This window comes from Sinohyriopsis cumingii, chromosome 1 (genome assembly GCF_028554795.1).
Source record: "Sinohyriopsis cumingii isolate HCF-2022 chromosome 1, ASM2855479v2, whole genome shotgun sequence".
NCBI lineage: Eukaryota > Metazoa > Mollusca > Bivalvia > Unionida > Unionidae > Sinohyriopsis > Sinohyriopsis cumingii.
In genome coordinates this window covers 189738749-189762470 of record NC_142961.1, presented here as the reverse complement: position 1 = coordinate 189762470, position 23722 = coordinate 189738749, and the positions used below count along the sequence as shown (strand labels likewise).

The 23722-nt window shown below is 35.6% G+C and overlaps 2 protein-coding genes across 3 annotated transcripts in view; one reads left to right on the top strand and one right to left on the bottom strand.

Moving 5' to 3' along the window:
• LOC149808565 (serine/arginine-rich splicing factor 4-like) overlaps positions 1-14659 on the bottom strand; it is a 34374-nt gene extending 19715 nt beyond the window's left edge. The window contains exons 1-4 of one of the 2 annotated variants that reach the window (XM_089979167.1): positions 14546-14659; positions 13276-13401; positions 3454-3524; positions 2087-2176 (exon numbers count right to left, since the gene is read on the bottom strand). In XM_089979167.1, coding sequence (XP_089835293.1) covers positions 2087-2176; positions 3454-3524; positions 13276-13398 — 284 coding nt within the window. In that variant the 5' untranslated portion in view covers positions 13399-13401; positions 14546-14659. Of the gene's footprint in view, positions 1-1947; positions 2050-2086; positions 2177-3453; positions 3525-13275; positions 13402-14545 lie in introns of both variants that reach the window. The other variant, XM_089979158.1, reaches the window with a different exon arrangement.
• Positions 14660-15094: 435 nt separating this feature from the next.
• LOC149808564 (chromatin-remodeling ATPase INO80-like) overlaps positions 15095-23722 on the top strand; it is a 172678-nt gene continuing 164050 nt past the window's right edge. The window contains exons 1-2 of the mRNA XM_089979145.1: positions 15095-15261; positions 23209-23475. Of these exons, the coding sequence (XP_089835271.1) occupies positions 23220-23475 (256 nt within the window). The 5' untranslated portion in view covers positions 15095-15261; positions 23209-23219. The remainder of the gene's footprint in view (positions 15262-23208; positions 23476-23722) is intronic.

Genomic DNA, 23722 nt, shown 5'->3' with positions numbered 1-23722 from the left:
ATTTTTTGTCATTTCAAAGGCTGGGTATTTTTACGATAGCACAAGGAGTAAATTCTTACTTTAAAGTTACAATTGGCAATGTTAAAAGATGAAAAGGCTGTGCATCTATGCCCATGCTTACATGTCATACTTGCTATAAAGATAGACCCATCCAAAGAAAATCAAACATGTAGTACTAGATGATAAAAGAACAAAAATTGGTTAGCTGGTTTTGAAGAGCACATTACTGGCCACATTATGATGTGGAAATGAGAGCTGACACAGAGGTAGTTAACCTGGGAAGCCCTAGATGGGTACTGAATCTATAAGCTCTCTTGATAAATTGCAAAATATATCTAAAACCGTTTTAAAATGAATACACAATGAAAGATAAACAAAACAAAATTCCTTAAAACACAATCAAAATTGTTATATTCACTGCATTCGCTCTGAAAGTAAACTTTTCTTCTGGTGGATGATCATTAAGCTTTTTAACTAAGAGCACTTAAAAAAAAAAAAAAACTGCTTCTCACAGGGTGGACATTAACTGTATACAATGGTTGACGTTCATTCTTCAGCAGGTAAGCACAAAGTCAGGTATGCGTGGAATATACACAATCATAACAATACCACCTCCTCTTTGTAATTTGTTCTATATCATGAATATCACTCAACAACAGGGGGTCTTAAGTTCTAAAGATTGAGATATCGAGAACAAGCCAATTTATACAACACATGCATATTTACTGAAATCAGTATATGGACTCCTCCATCATGTAACAGGTATATGCAGTACTGAATTGGCTGCTATATCTACACTTAATACCAATGTAATTAGACAGCCAACAGTACAGATTACTTTTTCCCAGACTGTACGAGTAAATCACATTTCTGGTATGATTTTGCAGCATACCATCAGTTACCCTTCTCAATATCAAAATTAAGAACATCGTGAATCACCTTATTGCAACAAACGCTCATTATATGCCAATCCCTTTATGATCTGCTACAGGTCATCGCTTTACGAGTTAAAATTTTAAGAAATCTGATGGTTTGCGATAATTTTTGTTGTGCACAAGATCAATCTTTTTAGGCTTTATAATAACCAAAAAAAGACAGAATGGAAGCAGATTGAAAAGACTTGAATAGTCATTTGTGTGCTGGCCCTCTTGTAAATTTTACCTTTAATTGAGGACATCATGAATGGAAATTTTATCTAATTAATCTTGTGCCAAGTTTTTATTACATTTTAGCCAACTATACATTTCTGGAAGGGTTATAACCAATTTATAGCTCTTCAAGTGTTGATGCAGCCATTTTATTTTGCAAATGATACTGTGTACCATATTCCATAAGGATTTAAACAGCAACAGTTAACCACAAAACATAGTATCTCCATATTTTCCTCTTGCTCTCTGTAATGGTACAAAATGCTTTAGCACCGAATTCAGATTTTCTTCCATTCAGATTTTCATGTTACATTGGAACAAATTTTTCAGTACCATATCCAGTCCCTAACGGCATCTTCATGCAACAGTTTGTTGTCACATTTAAGGAACCGACCCAAGATTTTGGCTGGATCCAATAAACTTTCAAACTGATCACCTGAAAAATTTGATTTTGAAAGAGACAAACATTTCCCAATCAGCCTTGTTCAATCATGATCACTGATATTGCTGAATGAACTGCATTATTAGTGTTAACATCTGAAAACTTCGATCAAAGCAAGTTATTAAATAAGTTACCATATATCCACGATTTTGAAAGTGTCTTCAAAAGCATTATAGAAGACAGTCCAAGAAAATACAAAGCCAATACTGAAGTTGCATTTGGTTTACTTTGGCTTGCTTTAATTGCCAGTGGTGTTTTGAACTTCAAATGAATTTGTTTACTTGATACATTAAATTTCCCATTGCTGAGACAGCCCATATCTCAGTGGACTTTGCATGCAAGAAAATCCTATCTTACTTGTCACTGGCTCGACTACGTCGCCTCGGAGGAGGGAAGGAGCTCCGGTACCCTCTCATGTCACTACCTCTCAGAGCTCCCTTCGCATGCTCAATTTGCACTCTGAAAGAATATAATGCCAGAATAGAACCAGGCTTACTTGTCAAGCCATGATGGCCGCCTTGAGCGACTACTGTACCCGCTATCCCATCCCCTTCGCGACGGACCACGTGCATGTTCGAGCATTATTCTGCAAAAATCCAAGGACAAAGTCGTGAGGAAATGCTGAAAGATAAAACATGGTCCTAACAAAAGTACTGCGAAAGGCACACTATACACCCACTCTGTATATGGTAGTCCACCATGCAGACACTAGTAGAATATGGATTATTGACAAACTGGTCTGAAGGAATGCAGTCTTGAAATAAACAATGAGCACAAACCATTATTATCTCAGAAGACTTACCGTTATCATATCCTTTAAAAATTACACCCCAAAATATATTACTCAAAGTATGTGCCATCCAACAAACCTAGTCAAGGTAATTAACTCTAAACCAAAAGTTGTTCCGTGAAATCATTCTTTTCTGAGCCATAATAATCCTGACCTGACCATTCAACCTTAAACTCAAAAGGCCTCTACCAAAGCTTATCTGCAAGCCCAACACTAACGCTGGGCATGGTCTATAGTCTAGAGCTAAAGTTGTCACGTAAAATCCACTGTTTGTGAGCTTCACCTTTTGACCTCCCAAAAAAAGCTGCTAGTTTTTAAAATCCAATGTTCAAGTTATAACTTGCAAGTTATTCAAAACTTGTGCAAATGTACGTGAATGACAATTAACATTTTTGTAAACAGAACCCATTTTTGTTTGACAAGGTGACGTTAACCTTTACCAGTCAAAATCAACAGGTTTCTTCTGCTTCCCAATGCAATTCATCTGAATATTTACCTAATCTGAGACTAATATTATCCCCACACCACTTTTCTTCTTTACATCACAGTGACATTCTCATTCTCAAATTTATTGGCTTCTTACACAGTGTATAAGCCATCCACAAAGTATGGCAACTTGTGACGGAGTACTCAAATTGTTCCATGTAAAAATGATTTTCACAGGCAGACAGACATCATCATAACAAATTATGCTCAGCCTTATGGTGGGTACATAAAAAGTATTCACATCTATATTTAACTCAACTGGAATCAGAACATTTTGGGATACAAAAGAATCGGAAATAAAATCATGCTACCATAACAATGCATTAATGATACTGTACAATATTTGGACATATTGTGAAACTTGCACAAAGTTCTCATGTACACAAAATGAATACTCTTTAAACAAAGAAGTAACTTGTACCAAGCTGATACTTTATCACCATTCGACAATAAAAGGTCTTGTCACAGGGTCAATAAATGTTTAAAACATCGCAAACTATTTGGTAAAATTTATATGCAACTGAACAAGTCAACTGACAAGGTTTCATTTCCTATAAATCTAAATGGAATGTGCTGATGTTGCTCACTTTTCGCCACAAAGTTCCCTCCCATTTAACTCGTACACGGCATCTTCTGCATCTCTGTAGTCATCAAATTCCTGCAAGAAAACGTGACACTGAAAATTATTTTTGCTAATAAAAATAGATTGTTACTTTTTTTAAAACAGAAATATGTCCAACTGTATTGACAAACTCGGAAAACCATGCGAGTCCACTAACTACCTAAAACCTATGCAAAGTTACTATATACTTAAGGCATCATAACCAGAAATGTGGCCATACAATAAAGGCCAATTCTTAAGACACAAGTTGTCAGAACTGTTAAAGTCTTTCTAATGTAATGGAGGACTGCCGTGCATTGAATTACAACATCTCCTGTAACCACAGCAATTCTAAATACAGTAGAACCTGTCTTGAGAGACCACTGCTATGAAAGACCACCTGCCTTGACAGACCAGGTTCTCCATGTACAGATTTATTGATTATATAGTGTTATGACCTGTTATGAGAGACCACCTGTCATGAGAGACCATTATGTTTTGGCAGAAGTGGTGGTCTTTCAAGACAGGTTCCACTGTAGCATTAAAATTTCAAATTTCCTTGAGGTGTAAAAATAATAATGCACTTTTGTTTTCAATGCAGAAGTTTTGAAGTCATATTCATAACATTATGGCATATCCATGTAATTGTTTTTAAGAGGGAGCGAAAAATTAAACTGCAAAGGATTTCATTCAGTTTGGGTGTCGGGGTAGGGTTGGTGGAATGATGTGTTGTAAAATCAATAAATAACAAAACAAAAAGACAAAATTATAAGGAAATGCTTCCTATAAAACTGTTCAAATTTAAATTTAGCTCAGTTACTGGCATCAGAACACGTTGGGATGTTTTCTACACAAGAATCAGACCCGAAAGATTGTCATCATTTCACCAGTAACTTACAATAACCAATAGTGTTAACCTGTAATAGTTTGTAGTCTTTCACTATTGGACATTAAAAGTTCTTGACTCAGATTCCATATAAAACTGACAATATTGTATGACTAAAAATGTTGGTGATCTTGTGAAAATTTCCAAATACACCCCTTCCCCAATTGCAAATTATTTAAATATCGCCTAAATAAAAATAAAAAAAATTTGAGCTTTTAAGCTTTTTTTGTGAAAAATCAAGAATATATTTTGTAATCAATATTTTCCATTTATCATGTCCATAGACAAACATAGCTTAATGTTTTTTCTGTTCTCCTTTTCCTTTCACAATGAATGTGTTTATTATTTTGTTCTCTCTAAAAATGTTGACGATTATGTGAAAATTTCCAAATGCACCCATTCCCCAATTGCAAATTATTTAAACATCCCCTAAATAAGACAACAAAGCCAAAAAATTTTAAGGACATGCTTCATATAAAACTCTTCAAATTTAAATTTAGCTCAGTTACTGGCATCAGAACACGTTGGGATGTTTTCTACACAAGAATCAGACCCGAAAGATTGTCATCATTTCACCAGTAACTTACAATAACCAACAGTGTTAACCTGTAATAGTTTGTAGTCTTTCACTATTGGACATTAAAAGTTCTCGACTCAGATTCCATATAAAACTGACAATATTGTATGACTAAAAATGTTGGTGATCTTGTGAAAATTTCCAAATACACCCCTTCCCCAATTGCAAATTATTAAAATATCCCCTAAATAAAAATTAAAAAATTTGAGCTTTTAAACTTTTTTGTGGAAAATAAAGAATATATTTTGTAATCAATATTTTCCATTTATCATGTCCACAGACAAACATAGCTTAATCTTTTTTCTGTTCTCCTTTTCCTTTCACAATGAATGTGTCTATTATTTTGTTCCCTCTAAAAATGTGGACGATTATGTGAAAATTCCCAAATGGACCCATTCCCCAATTGCAAATTAGTTAAATATCCCCTAAATAAGACAACAAAGCCAAAAAATTTTAAGGACATGCTTCATATAAAACTCTTCAAATTTAAATTTAGCTCAGTTACTGGCATCAGAACACGTTGGGATGTTTTCTACACAAGAATCAGACCCGAAAGAATGTCATCATTTGACCTGCAACTTACAATAACCAACAGTGTTAACCTGTAATAGTTTGTGGTCTTTCACTATTTGGCATTAGAAGTTCGCGACTCAGATTCCATATAAAGCTGACAATATTGTATGACTAAAAATGTTGGCGATTTCGTGAAAATTTCCAAATGCATCCCTTACGCAAATTGCAACTTATTTAAATATCCCCTAAATAAAAAACAACAAAAAAGATAAAAATGTAAGGACATGCTTCATATAAAACTGTTCAAATTTAAATTTAGCTCAGTTACTGGCATCAGAACACGTTGGGATGTTTTCTACACAAGAATCAGACCCGAAAGATTGTCATCATTTCACCAGTAACTTACAATAACCAATAGTGTTAACCTGTAATAGTTTGTAGTCTTTCACTATTGGACATTGAAAGTTCTCGACTCAGATTCCATATAAAACTGACAATATTGTATGACTAAAAATGTTGGTGATCTTGTGAAAATTTCCAAATACACCCCTTCCCCAATTGCAAATTATTAAAATATCCCCTAAATAAAAATTAAAAAATTTGAGCTTTTAAGCTTTTTTTGTGGAAAATAAAGAATATATTTTGTAATCAATATTTTCCATTTATCATGTCCACAGACAAACATAGCTTAATCTTTTTTCTGTTCTCCTTTTCCTTTCACAATGAATGTGTCTATTATTTTGTTCCCTCTAAAAATGTTGGCGATTTTGTGAAAATTTCCAAATGCACCCCTTCCCCTAAATAATACAACAACAAAGGCAAAATTGTAAGGACATGCTTCATATAAAACTCTTCAAATTTAAATTTAGGTCAGTTACTGGCATCAGAATACGTTGGGATGTTTTCTACACAAGAATCAGACCCGAAAGATTGTCTTCATTTCACCAGTAACCTACAATAAACAATAGTGTTAACCTGTAACAGTTTGTGGTCTTTCACTATTGGGCATTAAAAGTTCGTGACTCAGATTCCCTATAAAGCTGACAATATTGTATGACTAAAAATGTTGGCGATTGTGTGACCCCCTTCCCCAACTGCAAATTATTTAAATATCCCCTAAATAATAAAATAAAAAAATTTTGACGCTTAATAAAGAATATATTTTTTATCAATATTTTCCATTTATCATGTCCATAGACAAACATAGCTTAATGTTTTTTCTGTTCTCCTTTTCCTTTCACAATGAACTTGGTTCTATTATTTCATTCCCTCTAGAAAAGTTGCATGCACCTTTCTTTATTGTGTGTGCAACAACCTACTATATATAAATATCAAAATAGGTTGCCACAAGGAGTATCACCCTCTTTAGATAAAGCTACTATTGTTGTAATATGTTTCACACTGGAAAATTAATGCATTTTTCTAAGCCAGTGAGATCTTGCAACTGAATCTACATGCCCATTTCGTACGTGCTACATTCAACACTTTCAATATGAAGCATCTCTACTGTACAAGCATGTAAAGCATGTGACGAGCACAACAGGCTTTAGGTAATTTGTTTGTCTGAGAAAAGGCAGCTGTGGCTGGTGCTGATTATTGACTAGATAATATATGCCCAAAGCTGTTGGGGGACAATTTAAAAAATGGATATGTTGTCTTCTGTTGCACTACACCTGGGATAATTCCAACAATATAATTTTGTGGCCCCTGTCCCTACAATTTGGAATTTTTCTACATGAAATCAGTTTGGTGGGAATGTACACATAGGCTTATGGTTTGTAACCTTGTCACTACAATTTTTGTTGCGATCAAATTTCATGTCGCTTAATAGCAGACAGGGATTGGGTAGATTACAGATGCATGGCAATTAGGGGTGAAGCAATACACATGTGCTGCGTACTGATACGATTCACGATACCCAGCATGCAATATGATACATATCAATATCTATATATGAATTTGATGGTCTTCCCATCTTTGGGAGGTAGGTGGTACCCCTTTATGTACATTGACATACTTGTTTTATTTCCAGTATGCAGATTATAGAGGGATATAGCTATCATATTTATATGCAATTCTCATTGATGACAAGAAAACAAACATACTTTCAGACAGACTACCTGTTGAATGTCAGCGAGTTTATTCAATGTTTAGACCATTTAACTTTAGCCACCAGTCCCTTTGTTTTGCATGGCATGAATGCTTTGAAAACATCTTATTACCAATTTCATGTCTCGCTTAAACTTGGAAGAGGTTACAATGTTATCTACAAAACAGAAAAATAAAGCAATTTCCTCGTGCAAAGAAAATCTCATCTAAAGCAAATCCAAAAATGGGAATGAGGAAGAATATCAACATATCTATCACATGGTACTTCCTGCAGATACAAAGGTCTGTTGTGGCCACAGGTACTTGTATTTGTTAGTGAAGGAAAAGTAATGACAATATCCATTCTATTCTATATTTTTTAATATTAGAAACATGATAAACTTTAGCAGTTTCAAATCTGCCTCGTTGGCAATCATATGCTAATATTATTTACTCCATCAGCACCTTCATTCATGAAATAGAATGTAAGAAAGATGATTTGGTTCATCAGATGTAGTCAAAAAGCTAACTGCAAGCTGTCAGTCGGTTTTGAGAAGTAATTAAATTAGTTGGAAATAAGGAATGACCAGGGGATATACTCTTGCTAAACAGGTCGGCAAAAAGATTTGGTGTTATTTGCACCTACTGTTCGAGATGCACTTGGCACAGCTTAGTGTTTTAGGGATTATTTACTTAGATAATATGTTTTTGTGGTATGAACGTAACCATAGCTGCCAACCTTCCAGGCTCACAATTAGTGAAAATAGGGATAAAAAGTCGTGAATTTGGACATGAATTCGTGAAAAATACCACGACAATAACTCCATCCACTCCGACCGTCAATACTATACTATATCAAGTTAGCAAAATAAAAATAAAACACTACATATATGCAGAAATATTTATTTATCAAGACATGATACAATGGCAGACTTGAACTTCCTCAACTGCTTGATCGTAAATTTGTATTCTAAACAGTTCCGACTTCTTGCCTGGTAGTTGTTCTTGGGGACTAAACTTGCTGACAAATTTTCTGCAGCTAAGGAGGCCCTAAAGTCTGTCTTATTTTTCCTCACTAAAGAAAATACTCTTTCGCTGTCACTGTTGCTGTGAGGAATGCATAGGAGCTGCAGGAAAATTTGGAAGCGATTTTCGAGTCTGGGAACATTTGTCAGAACAAATGTTTAGCATGGTCTCCAGCTGATAAAGGTAGATTGTGTTCGAAAAGAAAACTCACAAATAATGCTTCAGCGCTGGTAACCTGGAGGTCTTCAGCCAATGGTTTAAAATATTCCAGAGCTAAAATCTGCGTATTCTTAATTTTCCCAACTTCTACGTGTTTTTTGCAACCGACATTCTTCCTCACATCGTCTCTGCGATGGCACACCGAGTGCAAAAAGCATGATGAATATCAATGTTTAATGGCAGAATGCACGGCCAATTTTTGATATATTCCAAATTAAACTTTTTGAGGAATACATTTCTTTTTCCTTGTTGTTGAAGACATTTTCAAGATCTTACATGCGATGCTGAACGGTAATGCCCATCAGCGTTTTGACGCATGCACGGAGCAAATTTCCGGTTAGGCCCCAGTTTCTCTCAAAAGCATTTGTAAAACTACTCTTATACATATAGATTAAAATAGGCTAAGATGCTTGCTACCGGGTCAAATGTACTAATCGGCTGTAGATCTACTAATATCGTGACCAGCAGTACTGGACCGTTTTGGCAACTGCGAATATCACAACGAGTGCTTAACAGAAATCGTTTTTTTTAATTAATGATTTAAAATAATTGAGGATTGGAAATTTCGTGAATTTTTGGCTTATGGCATGAATCTGTGAATCGCTGAAAAAGTCACGAAATTCACACCAAATTCGTGAGGGTTGGCAGCTATGCGTAACTGACTAACACAGGATGCCAGTCATCGACTGTAACGGGCCAGAGTTGCTGATTACAATGCTATATCAAGCACAAAGAAAATGGTAAATCTAGCTCTGAAAAGCAAAAATTTATATGAGGCAGCTACCAGGTTACTTGTTTCCCACATTTCAGTTGCCAGAATCCAATTAAAACAAACTTACCCTAATTATATAGGTTTATCTACTCTGAAAAATTTAATGAGAATTTATATTCATAGGCCCTCATGTTCACAATTTTGATTTCAGGAATGCATTTAAGAAATAGTCTGGGAAAAAAATAAGGCAGATATTGATGAAGTGTCTGTGACAATGTCCATAAAGACTAAGCAGTATTTTGTACCATGAATTAAAAAGAAACATTCTTATTCATTTTTGCTTTTCATGATATACAATGAACTTTACTTATATAATGTTAACATTACATTTATAAATAATTATTCTTGTGCTTTGAAAAATAATAAAAACATGTAAAAACTGTTTTATTTTCATGTTTATATAGATAAAAAATAGGGCCAATATAATATTAGGCATATATTTAAGTACCTGCATCATGCCATAAAATGGCTCATATGGTTGAAAAGTGGCTCCCAGGGAGGCCTGGAGTTTAACTGGAAAAACCCCCAGGAAAACCATGAGAAGAACCATCGAGCAACAGGAAGCCAATGACAAGCATCATCACATACCCACAATGGCGAAGCCTTCAACTCAAACCCATGCAAACCTAGGTCAGATGGCAGCAATTGGTAAAGGCTAGTGCTTTAAACCACTAAGCCACCAACGGGCCCCTTTTAATTATGGCAGGAACACGTCATCAAAATGCAGAAGCTGTCTGTTCTTTTGTCAACTTTTTGAAAATGCTTTTATGTTGCAGTATCGCAATTATGCTAGGTCATTCAGGCAAGACATTCTACAAAAAAACCTGTTATTTTACTCTAAAAGGTCCAAAACTGAAGTTCACTGTGCCCTCCATTACCTCCACCCTATATATTACAATAAAATACACTTATAATCAAAGTAAAATGCAAAATTTGGTGAAAAGTTTTTCTTTCAAACAGGAGAAGTGCCCATTGTACACCTATAATCACTTATCCCTTTCTCATAATTTTTTCTCCAGGTATTATATTTTCAAGGTTTTGTACAACCAAGACGACTCCTGGTAAGGAAAAAGTCAAAATTATGGTTCACGATCTATTAATGCAACACTTGAATGAAACCTGGAAAAAAGTTCCATCATGCAAGATTTACTTCCAATTAGGATACTTCACACTAAAAGATCTGGAACCAGCAGTTAAAAATAATGTAACAGAATCATGTGTGTCCATTCAACTGCAGTTTACTTGTCAATTCAATAGTAAAAAAGACGAGGCTATGACGAAATGCTTCAAGATAAAATGTCTTAAAAAGTGGGAACGTTTAAATGTACCTCTACAACTTGAGAAATGCACATGATAAAACTTTACTTCAAATTTAAATTTAGCTCCATAACTGGCATCAGAACACGTTGGGATGTTTTCTACATGAAAATCAGACCCGAAAGATTGTCATCATTTCACCAGTTACTCATGATAACAAAATGATAAAGTAAAACTTTAACGAGTTCTCAGACGCACAGGATCAATCTACAAATAGCAGTAGCTCATAATTTAGTAATGTTACGATTTAACCTTGGATGGTCATGGCACAATCTTATAAATAGTTGAAATTAATAAATAATTATATTTTTTTTAACGTCTTTCAAAGTGACTGATGGTCTTCTGGGCAAAGAAAATTTTCAGGAATGCAAGACAAATCCATTTTTTTAAATTGCTGGGTGTTAAAGCCATTCTGAAATTAGCTGCTGTATGGACATACTAAGCGAAGAGGCATATTGTTTTTCTTCATAGGAAAGAGATTGAATGAGTGCGAGTATTAGATATCAGATAGACACCATTTTCATTTCCAGGGCTCCAAGTAGATCTAATGTATTGATTGCAGAATGGCAACCAGCTTAAAAATAAAGTCAACAAATTACACCATGATAAACATAGCTTGACAAGGGGCTGTTTCTTAAATAGTTCATGCAAGAACTGTCCTCGCTTGTAGTTTACATGTCAACCCGGAAACATGTTTAAATTTTGCTCATAGAAGTGGAAAAAAGGCATGCTCCGAGCATAAAAATGTCATCCAGTGTATCCCCCAGAGGTGTAAAATTGAGGGTAAAGAGAAACCTTGGTGTCAAATAAAAAATGTGGGGGGTCAAAAATGTACTGACAAATTTTCATATGACTCGTACTTTTTCAGCTTGAAATAGGATATTGCAACTTGCACAACATTCTCTCTAAACATACAAATAAACCAACATGCACAATTAACAAATAAATGCACTGTCCATTCAAAGAATAATTTTATTAGCTTATTTTTCTTTTAAAGTCGTTCTTTTAACAATCTCCTTATAATCAATATGAAGCAATATTACATCCCAACACATTACATACAAGCCAATACAAAAAGCCAAATAAATCTTTTTAACCAAATGGCAGTTAATTTACTGCCTTTCATAAAATGTGTACCATCATCATTTTCATTGTACTTCTTCCTAGAACACATTTATCAAAATATCAAGGAGGATAATGATTCATCTTCTTTCTAATAAGTTACACTTGAACTTCTCTTTTATTGCAGCAAAGTTAAAAACCAACAAAATTTGCAATGACCCGCTGACTTTGTAATCCAAATAACGCATTTGTGTCTGCAAGTTTAATTGTTGTTGTTGTAGGGTTTAAAGCCATTTTTCAGCACAAGATAGGCTATACATGGCGGCCAGTATAATTGGTGGAGGAAGAACCCTGGAAAACCCCGGAAAGAACCACCGACCCTCGAGAAGCTACTGGCAGGCTTTCTCATGTACCCACGTTAGCCGAGCCCGAGACTCGAACTTACGCAGACAGAGGTGAGATGGCAGTGATCCGTAACGGTGAGCGCTTTAGACCACTCGGCCACTCGGGGCCCCTGCAAGTTTAATGATTTCTTTGTTGTGAAAGAATGTATAATGTGTTCATCCGGATATCTTGTGGCAAATGCGGGCAGAATTTTTAAAATTTCTGAATCCGCCATGAAAGGATTATTAACTTTTGCAGTCACACCGGTAATTCTAATGGAGGTGCCATATTCCAGTCAAGGGAATTATTTTCTCCATTTTTCATTAAAGTTAGATCCACAGTTACTCTTTTGTGTTCTGCTTCTTTCACTTTCTTTGCAAATGATTTTTAGTGCATGTTTTAATCTGGATATCGCTTTCTCGCGCAACAAGCATTGAGGTTAAACATATAAATGACCTTGTGCAGCTCAATGGAAATCGCGCGAGACTAGGGGAAGCTATACGAATAGAGGAGTGCAAGGCAGGGAGCAAACAAAGTGAGAAAGCAGTCAATGCCTATGATCGAAGTATATACAATGCCATCCATCGTCCAATGCACTGGGTATTAAATAAATCCTGATCACATCATGAAAATCCTTTGCGTAAAAAAACACACGGCAACAAAAAGTGCGTAAATTTTCACCAGCGCGTGTCCTTGATGCACAAATGTGCATAAAGGGAAACACTGAGAAACAGGTCTATTTTCTTGTAAATGGATCATATACATGATAATAAAAATGACAAAAACAACTTATTTTTATGTTATATTTTAATGTACAAGTGGAATCCATATACATGCATGTGCAAATCCCAATATGGTGAGAAAAAGAAGTGTAATGAGTATGTCAAAAGCTTAATGGTTGGCATGAGCAAATGCCTGAGATTAAAGGTAATTTCAGAAGGTCAAAAGTAGAAGATTCACTTACCACAAATCCATATCCATTTTTCAGCATGATGTCACGTATATGTCCATATCCTTTGAAGAAACGTTCAATATCTTTCTCCCTTGCATGGTAAGACAAATGTCCTATGTAAACTCTGGTACCCATTATCTGTAATGATGATGTATATGTCAAGCAAAACAAATGTTTAGCAGTCCTAATGAGTGAATAATAGGCTACCATCCTAACAACAACATGTCTCAAAACAATCAGAATTACAGCAACTGATTCCAAAAGATCATTTATCTTGCCATTCATGTCCTTGAAGCATACTGAACACTTAATTATACTCCTTTTCATGCATACATTTACATCCTGTATCACACCTGCTGGTGGTCATTGACAACTGGTTCGTGTGCACGTGTTCTATTACCACGACTCCATTTTAGGAGTCAGTCCAAAATGATTAAGTGGCAGTATTTGTAAGCAGCTTTCTTTTATCGTGTTTACTTAAACTGCAACAAATTCAAATGCATGTCAATGGAACGTGAAAATGCGTCCATTTGCTAGTATCAGATTTTCATTCCGCCAACATAAAGAGAGCACAGTAAGTATTATAATTACACATACATTTGTGGAATTGGGTCGATATAGGCTGCCAAGTGTGAGATGTTCCTGAAACTTTGATTACTCATTCCGATGTCAACGATATCGCAACAAGCTATACAAGCGGTTATTTGGATAGTAATACATAGCATTAAAATAAAAACAACGCGTGCTATGTCTTACATTGTAGGACTAATGTACGACATGTCAGTTTTAAGCAACGATACGAGCCCGTGATCCGAGGCTGACGCTCTAACCACTAGGCCACCTACGTGGTCAATCAATAGGCATAGAAAGCCTTCAATATTTGATTATAATGCTTGATAAAAGGCACATAGCAGGATGCTCGCATAAAAATTCTCTTCACCTATATGAAATAAATTTCAACTTGAGACTATTCAAAATGGCGGACGGAGCATGCGTTTGAATACAATATTTCAAAAGACATTACAAGACTGGTTTATTTTTTTAATATTGCACTCAAATTTATGCAAACAAGTTTATTTGTATATGATGTAAAGGTTCTGAAGAAAGAAAGAAATCCAATGTAGCGCCTATTCACCAACAAACAAAAAAAAAAAAAATAAACGGTCCAGTACTGTGCTAGTAGATGTTACCTTGCTTTATTTACGTAACGCTTTTGATGCAACTTTGTACAATTTGTTTCAAGCTTAAAGCAATTACACAAATCGGAAAATCATAACCTTACCTTCAACTATTTCTGGTGGGAAAAACAACACCTGAGCGAGTTTCAAGTACGTCAGTGCTATGTCCGTCCGTTGCTCTCGTTCTTGATCCAACACAATTCTGGATGCTTTAGAGCCTTGATTAAGTTCTTAAGATAGATAGAAAAAGCGTTTCAATAACAGGCGTGACAGCGCGAGCTATTATTTGGGGTCTACATGCATATTGTCAAAACTCATATTAATTTTCTTATATTCTGTATAACCTAAATTTTCTTTTTTATTTTGTAAGAAAAAATATATATTATAAATAATATTTTGTTAAGCTGTTTATATGTAGGGTCGACTCGTGTCGGTATCATCCGAGAAGTCTAAAGTGGGTCATAGCCTGGATGAATTACCAAATTCGACACCATGAAAATACAATATATGCATTTTATTAAAATATTTGTGCCTGAAATCTATAACAAACTAACTTGATATTATGTTAAATATTTTTTCTTTCCAATGTTCGCTCAAACTGTTCACTAGTTGCATATTTACTTGGAGTTCAAGACGTTTCCGATTAATGGCGGGAGACCCCCTGCGTAGTGAGAGGAAAGTCATGACTCGCGTTGAATATGCGGCTGTTAGCTGCCATAGTCCGCGACCGCATTGCATTTTCCGCCATCTTGGTAATAGTTATGTTGTTCCCAAAACATTGGATGGACTCCTCTATTGTGTCGAAAAAACTTATAATAAGGTATGATTTGTCGTGAAATATTCGTACATAAGCCGAGTTAGTGTTTCAGTAGATGAACTTAGAACTTACCAGGCCGGCTTGCAGCAGGTTTCAATGTAAATACGTCTGATAGAACAGTCGCTCCTTCCTTTTAGAATTCCAGACGTCCTTGAATAGAGTACTTAGAATATAAGGGCATATTTGTAAATTTACTTGTGTAAAAGTCGTGCTTGAGGATTTCTGTGATGGGAAGTCGGATATCAGCGCAACCTTTCTACTTTCGGTTTCATACAAAGTGATCAATTTTCTTTCATTAAAAGCTTAACTCTGATGGACAACCGTTGGGGTTTTAAAACTTCCTTGAAATCAGGGTTAAAATGTCTTGCCAACATTGTTCTTTTCTTCACAGGATAAAAGATACATTTAGACAGTTTTTTTCCGCCACTGAACGTGTCGATGGATATGTTATTAGGATTTCGACATTGTCGGTTCAGTATATAAAATAATGCCAGAAAGTTTTTTATTTTAAAAATATAACTACTTTATTTTTATTCATTGTGGCCTTACACTCAACAAAAACCCATTTTGTCATATAAACCTTGTCAGCACATACATTTTACATGTGATGCTAAAAGAGAAAAGTAAATTTAATTGCAACAACAGTACATTTTTCATATCTATGTAATCTTGAAACATTGCAGTAACAAGACCATGAATGACTTATAATAAGACTGCATAGAGTTAAACCATAAACTTCACTTTTTTAGTAGTATATTGTATTATTAAATGATTGTTACAATTTAATGAATAATGTTCTTAGAATATCCCCATTTATGTTAAGCAGTAAAACAAACTTTAATTAACCATCATCTTCGACTTGCTAGTATATAGTCAAAACTCATTGTTATCAAATTACTTAAAAGTTAGATGTATCATTTATGATTACCTCATTAAATTATGTACTGCAGATTTTAATTATGATTATTATTTTATTATTAAGAACAAAAACACAGTGAAATTAAGGTGATCTTTTGAGAATGATGTATGCTTTTAAAGTGTCTATTTTGGAGGATAATTACAACATTCATGAAAATAATAGAACTATGTATGTAATAGAGCTTTGTGGTATCTTAGCACAATATCGACTACATGTCATCTCCAGATAATTGATTGACATAACCACTATTGTGCAGAGGTGCCATAAAAATCTACTTATCCGAGCATAGAAATTAAAGATTAAAATAAGAGAGCATAAAGCAGATGTTCAAACTAATTTGGTCCGTTCATTTTCTGCCGAAATGGCTGACCAATACAGGGTAAAGGAATTGTGTGATTGTAGTGTAGAGAGCATAATGACAAATTTTCATCTCGCATCTATTGGGGAGTAAATAATTTCAGCAACTAAGTCTGGAAACTACATACCCAAACTGGTAAGTGGGTTGGAAAGTTTAGTTTTAATAGCAATAAGACATCAACTGTCACTATCCGATGCTTATTTCCAGGATCATTGTATCCCCAAGGGGTGTAAAATTGAGGGTTTAAAATAAAACCTTGGTGTCAGAACTAGGGGTCAAATAAAATGTGGGGGTCAAAAATGTACTGATAAATTTTCGTCTCATCTGTTCTTTTTCAGCTTGAAATAGGGTATTTCAACTTACACAATATACTCTCTCTCTTTAAAAATACAAATAAACCAACATGTACAATTAACAAACAAATGCATTGTCCATGCAAAGAATAATTTTATTGGTTCATTTTTCTTTTAGTTTAAAATCGTACTTTTAAGTCACATTATAATCTTTTTGTAGCAATATTATATACTAACACATTACATATAAGCCAATACAAAAAGCCAATTAAATCTTTTTAACCAAATGGCAGTTAGCTTACTGCATGTCATAAAATGTGTATTATCATTGGTTTCAATGTACTTCGTCCTAGAACACATTTATCCAGAAATCAAATAGGCTAATGATTAATCTTCTTTCTAACAAGTTACACTTGAACTTTAAGATCTTTCTTTTATTGCAGCAAGTTAAAAACCAACAAAATCTACAATGACCCCTGACTTTGTAATCCAGATAATGCATTTGTCTCAGCAAGTTTGCTGATTTCTTTGTTGTGAAAGAATGTCTTGGGTGATAATGTGTTCTCAAGATATCTTGTGGTGAACAACAGCAGATTTTATAAAAAAATTTAAACCCTGTCACAAAAGGATTATTCACTTTTGCAGTCTTCGCAATCATGCAGTCAGAAGTCACACCAGTAATCCAGTCAAGGGAATTATTTTCTCCATTTTTTCATTAAATTTAGATCCACAGTTACTTTTTTGTGCTGTTTCTTTCACCTTCTCTAATGATTCTTAGTCCAAGCCATTTTAATCTGGTGATAACTTTCTAGAACAACAGGCATTGACGATAAACATCTGGACAACATCTTGATGAGCTTGATGAAAATTGTGTGAAAGCTTGCAAGATTGGGGGGAGCTACTCCATCATAACATTGCATATGCTAGTCTGGTTCCCTGTCTTGTATGCTCCCTGATTTGCATTCCGCTATACGAATAGCGGAGTGCAACGTAGTGAGCATACGAAGCTGGGAACCAGACTATGCCTATGCTCAAAGTATACACGATGCCATCCCTCATCCAAAGCATTGGATATTAAATCCTGATCGATTTATGCGAATCCTTCGCGTAAAAAAAACAAACTGCATGGCAACCAAATGTGTGTCAATTCCAGCGTGCATCTCTGACACGAAATGTGCGTAAAGGGAAACACTGGATACTAAGTCTATTTGTCATACCTCGTACCTCCTATACAAAACATTCTAGAAATGTAGAACCCTGATTACCCTGAACTAGTCTGACTTCCGTGTCATTGGCTGATGTGGAATACTTTTCTTTGGATGCTTCTAGTGCCAAGTTGTGTGCAGTTTGTTCTTGGTAAATTGCTTGTATTTAGTGGTCATCTTCATTTTCATGTTTAAATTCTTTGACCGATGATTCTAATTTTTCCTTTTATTTGAGTGATTGTCCTCTGAATTTCTGCATTATTGTGATGCAGAATTAGCTCTTAGTCTTGTAATTGGTATATTGATTTTATTGCTCCATGTTTGTCTGGTTATTCACCACTCTTGAGGTTACCCTGTGTTAGGGTAATTCCTCCTATGTGGTAAATCCATAATTACATTTAGTACTTTCTTCACTGGTACTAGTTTATTCTCTTTGCATCAAGTATCCAGTAATGTTGTTGTTGTTGTTGTTGTTGTTGTGGGGTTTAACGCCATTTTTCAGCACGATAGGCTATACATGGCGGCCAGTATTAATGGTGGAGGAAGAACCCGGAAAACCCCGGAAAGAACCACCGACCCACGAGAAGCTGCTGGCAAGCTTTCTCACATGCCCACATTGGCTGAATCTTAGACTCGAACCGCCGCAGACAGAGGTGAGATGGCAGTGATCCGTAACGAAGAGCGCTTTAGACCACTCGGCCACTCGGGGCCCCTATCCAGTAATGACTAAGTCACATAAAAACAGACATAAAATTCGCTGCCTTCTGCCAATAAAGTGAAAAAGACCACCCATTGAATTTTCAAAATGTGTACATGTGTTTTTGGATTTTTAACGTAGCTTTAAAAACAGTTTTAATCATACTGCTACAATGTGTGCAGTGTGGCAGTTTATAGTGATGTTTAGCACTGGGGCATCTTGCCACAGATATGTAGCATCATGTCAAACCCAGTCACATCCTGACACCAGTCCTAACACTAACATCTTCATGCTGAACACCAAACGAGGCAGCAGCTAGTACCATTTTTTCACATTTTTGGTATGATTTTGGCCATGGTTTGAATCTGAAATCCCTCTTCCATGCTCCCTTTCTCTCCCCCCTCCCCCGACATCTGAGGCATCTGCTTAAACCACTTGGGCCAGATTTTTTTCAATGTACATCAGGGGTGCAGAAATTTTATTAAAAAGGTTACTTGTCCATACAGAATACCCATTTGTCAGTATTTTTTTAGTGAATAATAGAAGATACAACTCATAAAACGTTTCTTTTATCAAGCTGTATGATTGAAACCCATACAATATGGATGTCATATAAGATACACTGCATATATCAACTTGTTTTTTTATAATTCTATGGTAAAGGTCTACAAACCTAACAATCTTGGTCTGTAATTGCTGAATCAGTATTAGCATCTGAAGGGATGGATATAAATTTAGGTCTTGATATTTTATCCTGTTTTTCAGTAGGATGTCATATATACTGTCAGAGGTCTTTCTTGGATTTTAAACTAGGAATCCAGGACTCCTGTTTTACTTTTTAAAAAAGTCCCACCAGCAAAAGTTGCAGTCCCCTCCCAGAAGCATATTGGTAATACCTGAAGTGGCTAAATACAGTGTGGCTCCCAAAATTTCATATACATGTATTTTTCTTGTGCACAAAAAAAATCTTTCTTAAAAAGTGCGGAAAAAACCACCATAAAAAGTTTATTATCATATTTGGGGAATTGATTGCGTATGAATAATACAAGACAATCATGGCTTGGCTCCTGAAATTTTATATGTATTTTTCTCATGAAAAATTATTTATTTCTTCTTAAAAGTATGAAAAAAGTTTATTCTGGGATTGCGTAGGTCTTTGCCAATGTCGCAAACTTTGCTTGTTGTTTTTCCTTATTGGCTGCAAAACATACCATGTGGTGATTCTTTTTATTGGCGACATTCATGGCTGTTTAAACTTTTATATATAATCATTGGTTTGGAGTGCAGAAATTCAGAGGCCCCATTAAAGGAAGCTGCAAACTGGATATAAAATGCACTGAAATTTATCTGTTGTTATATAAATTATTTGTCCATACTGAAAAACCATCTAAACAGTGCATTTTTATATCATAATCTGCTGATCTTGACATCTAGCATGAGTTCTGTATGTTGTAACATATCCACTTTTTTGTTGTTCACATTTCTGGTAACGGAGATCAACCGGATTAGGCATTGTCTTTTAATCTATCTTTCATCGGATTTTCAGCCGCTTGCTAGTAATTAATGTTTACGCAGACCGACATTTGCATGTGGATGGTAAGTAAAATTTCTCTTCTTTTCACTCAGAATTAAATCCTTCAGAACACTCACATTTTCTGTAATAATCCCTGTCATCAGAACAACTGCGTCTATATCATCCGTTGACCCTTTGTTAATTTTAAGACGCATGCGTGGAAGGCAGCATCATGTTGCTACCACAGATGTAAAAAAAAAACCATATACTTTTTGGTTTATTCAATAGGCATGGAGGGACAGTAACTAGAATAGTCCAACAATGGCTAATTCCTTTTTAAAATTGTACCCAGATACAATAGTTTGCTGAAATTTGGAGGAAATGGATTACCTTTTTACGCACCGATTGTTATGAAAACATACTCGGCAAATGGAAAAAAACATGCAATACAGTTATTTGATGTTGTCGCCACAATAAGAAATAGGCATTTGTTTGGGTATCCAAAGCTCTCCTTTAGCAGTGACTTCAATAGCGCATGCACCCTTCATCAAAGAAAGCCGACTACAGTCTTTCAATAACAACTAAGAAGTTTTTTTCAAAGGAAGTCAGTACCAAACTTAAATAAAAGTGACGGAATCTGATGGATTTTTTTTCATTTTCCAACGTGACTGGAACACGTTAACTGTGCTGTGAAAGTTTCCTTTTTGTAGGAAAAAGTTTATGCTTACGAACGCTACCAATGGCGGCTTAAAATACAAACTAACTTTTACCGACTTGGAACGTACTCAAAGTAAATGTGCTTTGTCATTCATTACGTGATTCTGTTGTTTTTCCACTGAATTCAGACCAATATGACCTGTTACAAAATTATTGAATATTTTAAAGCTGTGTATGTGCATATTTTCGATGGAAGCACTTGTATTGTGGTATCAATGTATATGATGAGGTTCACGGGTGAGTACATGGTGTTGATATTCTATTCATGCTATACATTAGACATTTATATATAAACATGATTCGTGTATATGTACCAATTCGTTGTTCTCTGTATAAAGTAAACTATTATATTATGTCTTCTGTTTTCACTACAGGTGTATTTCTCATTTAATATGCATCAATTTAAGTTGGTAACTACCGATGAAGCACATATTTTACAGCCCGCTTGTATTACCTACACCCCCCCCCCCCCATATTTTTTTCAGCTAACTAACCTGACTGCTTATAACAAGGTTCAGTCTATAACACGGACAGGCTCCCAACTACCATGTTATAGCGGGGTCACACTGTATCCAGATGAGAAGAACCAGTGGTTTCCAGTTGTTTACTTTTCCACTACCGACATATAGCTCTTGTTTGTCCATCTGAGTGAGACTGAATTGTGTCAGTCAAAGGAAAGGTCTTATTCCAAATACTAAGCCAGGCATCACACACTTTCTTACACTTGGCTACTGTTCCATCTGAATTATCAGTTCTAGGAATCTCATTACAATCTTTGTCAATTTGCCATTAAACCCCAAAATACTTGTCCAAATTTGCAAATGACATTTTGTCTAAGTCTCGATGTGTCTTGGAAACTAACACAAGAATGAAAGCTAAATTTCTTCATTTGATGTACTTGTATAATGACCACATGTACATCTCCTGGTCTTTCTGCCTCTGAATTCAGTCATTGTAAATATCAGCACATTTCCTACCACTCGACAGCAAACAACTGTACCACTCCAGTGGCTTAATGGTTAGAGCGTCTGCCTCAGATGCGGGAGGTGGTGGGTTTGATCCTCGGCCGAGTCATGGTGGCAGTTTGTAGTGATGTCCAGTACTGGGGCATCAAGCTGCAGACATGCAGCATGAGGTCCTACCCAAGTCACATTATCCTGACACCAGGCCAAGCAGTCCAAACACTAACTTCTTAATGCTGAGTGCCAAGCGAGACAGTTGTTAGTACCATTTTTGTAAGTCTTTGGTATGACTCGGCTGGGGATCAAACCCACAACCTCCCATTTCTGAGATGGACACTTTAACCACTAGGCCACCGGTAAGTAAGCCAGTAGTGTCAATTAAGTATTCCATTATTTAAAATTAGCCCCCTGCTAATTCATTTTCAAGGAGGTAACATTTTCTGGATCTACACTTGTCTTTGTTCTTTAACTTGTTCATCACAGTGTCTCCCTTTACCCTCATTTGTGCTTCAGTGACCCCCAGAATTTTAATTTCACCCCCACTTTTGATACCAAAGTTTGTTATTTACTCAGTCTGATCCCCAATTCTGCCACCAAAAGGATTTTTGACTCCCATTCTCTCACCCCTAGGGGATACGCTGTAAACTTCCCAAGAGACTTTTAGAGTTCTAACATAAAATTTGGTAGATGACAACAATTCCTCGTTTTTCCATGGTGAATCCAATGATAACTTTTGTACTGCTAGTTGGTTAGATGTCTAAGGGTGTTGTTTTGGACTGGCTATTTAGTTGGGAGAAACATAAAGGAGTAATAAAAAAATTACTCCGTTATGTCAGTCTCCTGACCCCATTTTCTGACACTTAGATGTATTTGTGTTACTTCTAGTGGTTTAGCTCATAAGAGAGAAAGACTCGATTCTGGATATGAGATCTAAGACTGGTGTCGAGAACTCTGGAAAATCTTGTTTAAAAATTTAGGCTTTTTTTGGGGGGGTTTTATCTGTGTTATTTGTAAAGAAAATCTGCTCAACTTTACATCGTTTGAAGGCTTGGTCATTGAGCTTTTTACCAGGACCATACGTATGGATCTATGATAAAATGTAATAGCCCATGGAACAAGGCTGTTACCCCATGCCACAAGTTTGAATGGGGTTTAAGTCTTATGAAACTAGTAGCACAAAAAATAAAAATGTACCCCAGAATAGAATAATTTTTACATCAATTGAAACTTAAATTCCAGACACTTAAAAAAGTCTAGATAATAAATTGTTTTACTTTGTTTTGCAGGACATCCTAAGATGACAGCAGAGGTTCGGCCTCATTTTGACCACGATTATGGCAAGCAGCTTGCAAAGCCACTGCATATTCAGAGCTATGAGCAGGCATTACAGATCGATCCACTACTGAAGTATGTTGAGGGGTTGATAAAAGAGCCCCCCAGAACAGACAGCGATGGAGAAGAAACCTCAGAGGGGGAACTAGAACTCCTTAAGCCTGGTATGACGGACAGTGAGGGAAATAAAATCATTAATGGAATTACAGTCACTAAAGCAGGTATGTTAAATTCTGGTTTATATAGATGTCTAACCTCTGTTACCAAAATATGTAAATCTGAATGCTGAAATGGCCAAAGTTTTGAAAATAGTTGATCTCAAAGTCTGTCAACATCACATCCCTTTACCATAGGTCTTAATCTCTCTCCAAGGCTTTAATATTGTGAAAAATATAGTCTGTGTCTCCTTTTCGGCAAATAATTTTCCCAGGAGCACTTGTAAATGGAAGCAGATCTTTAATTCTCAAT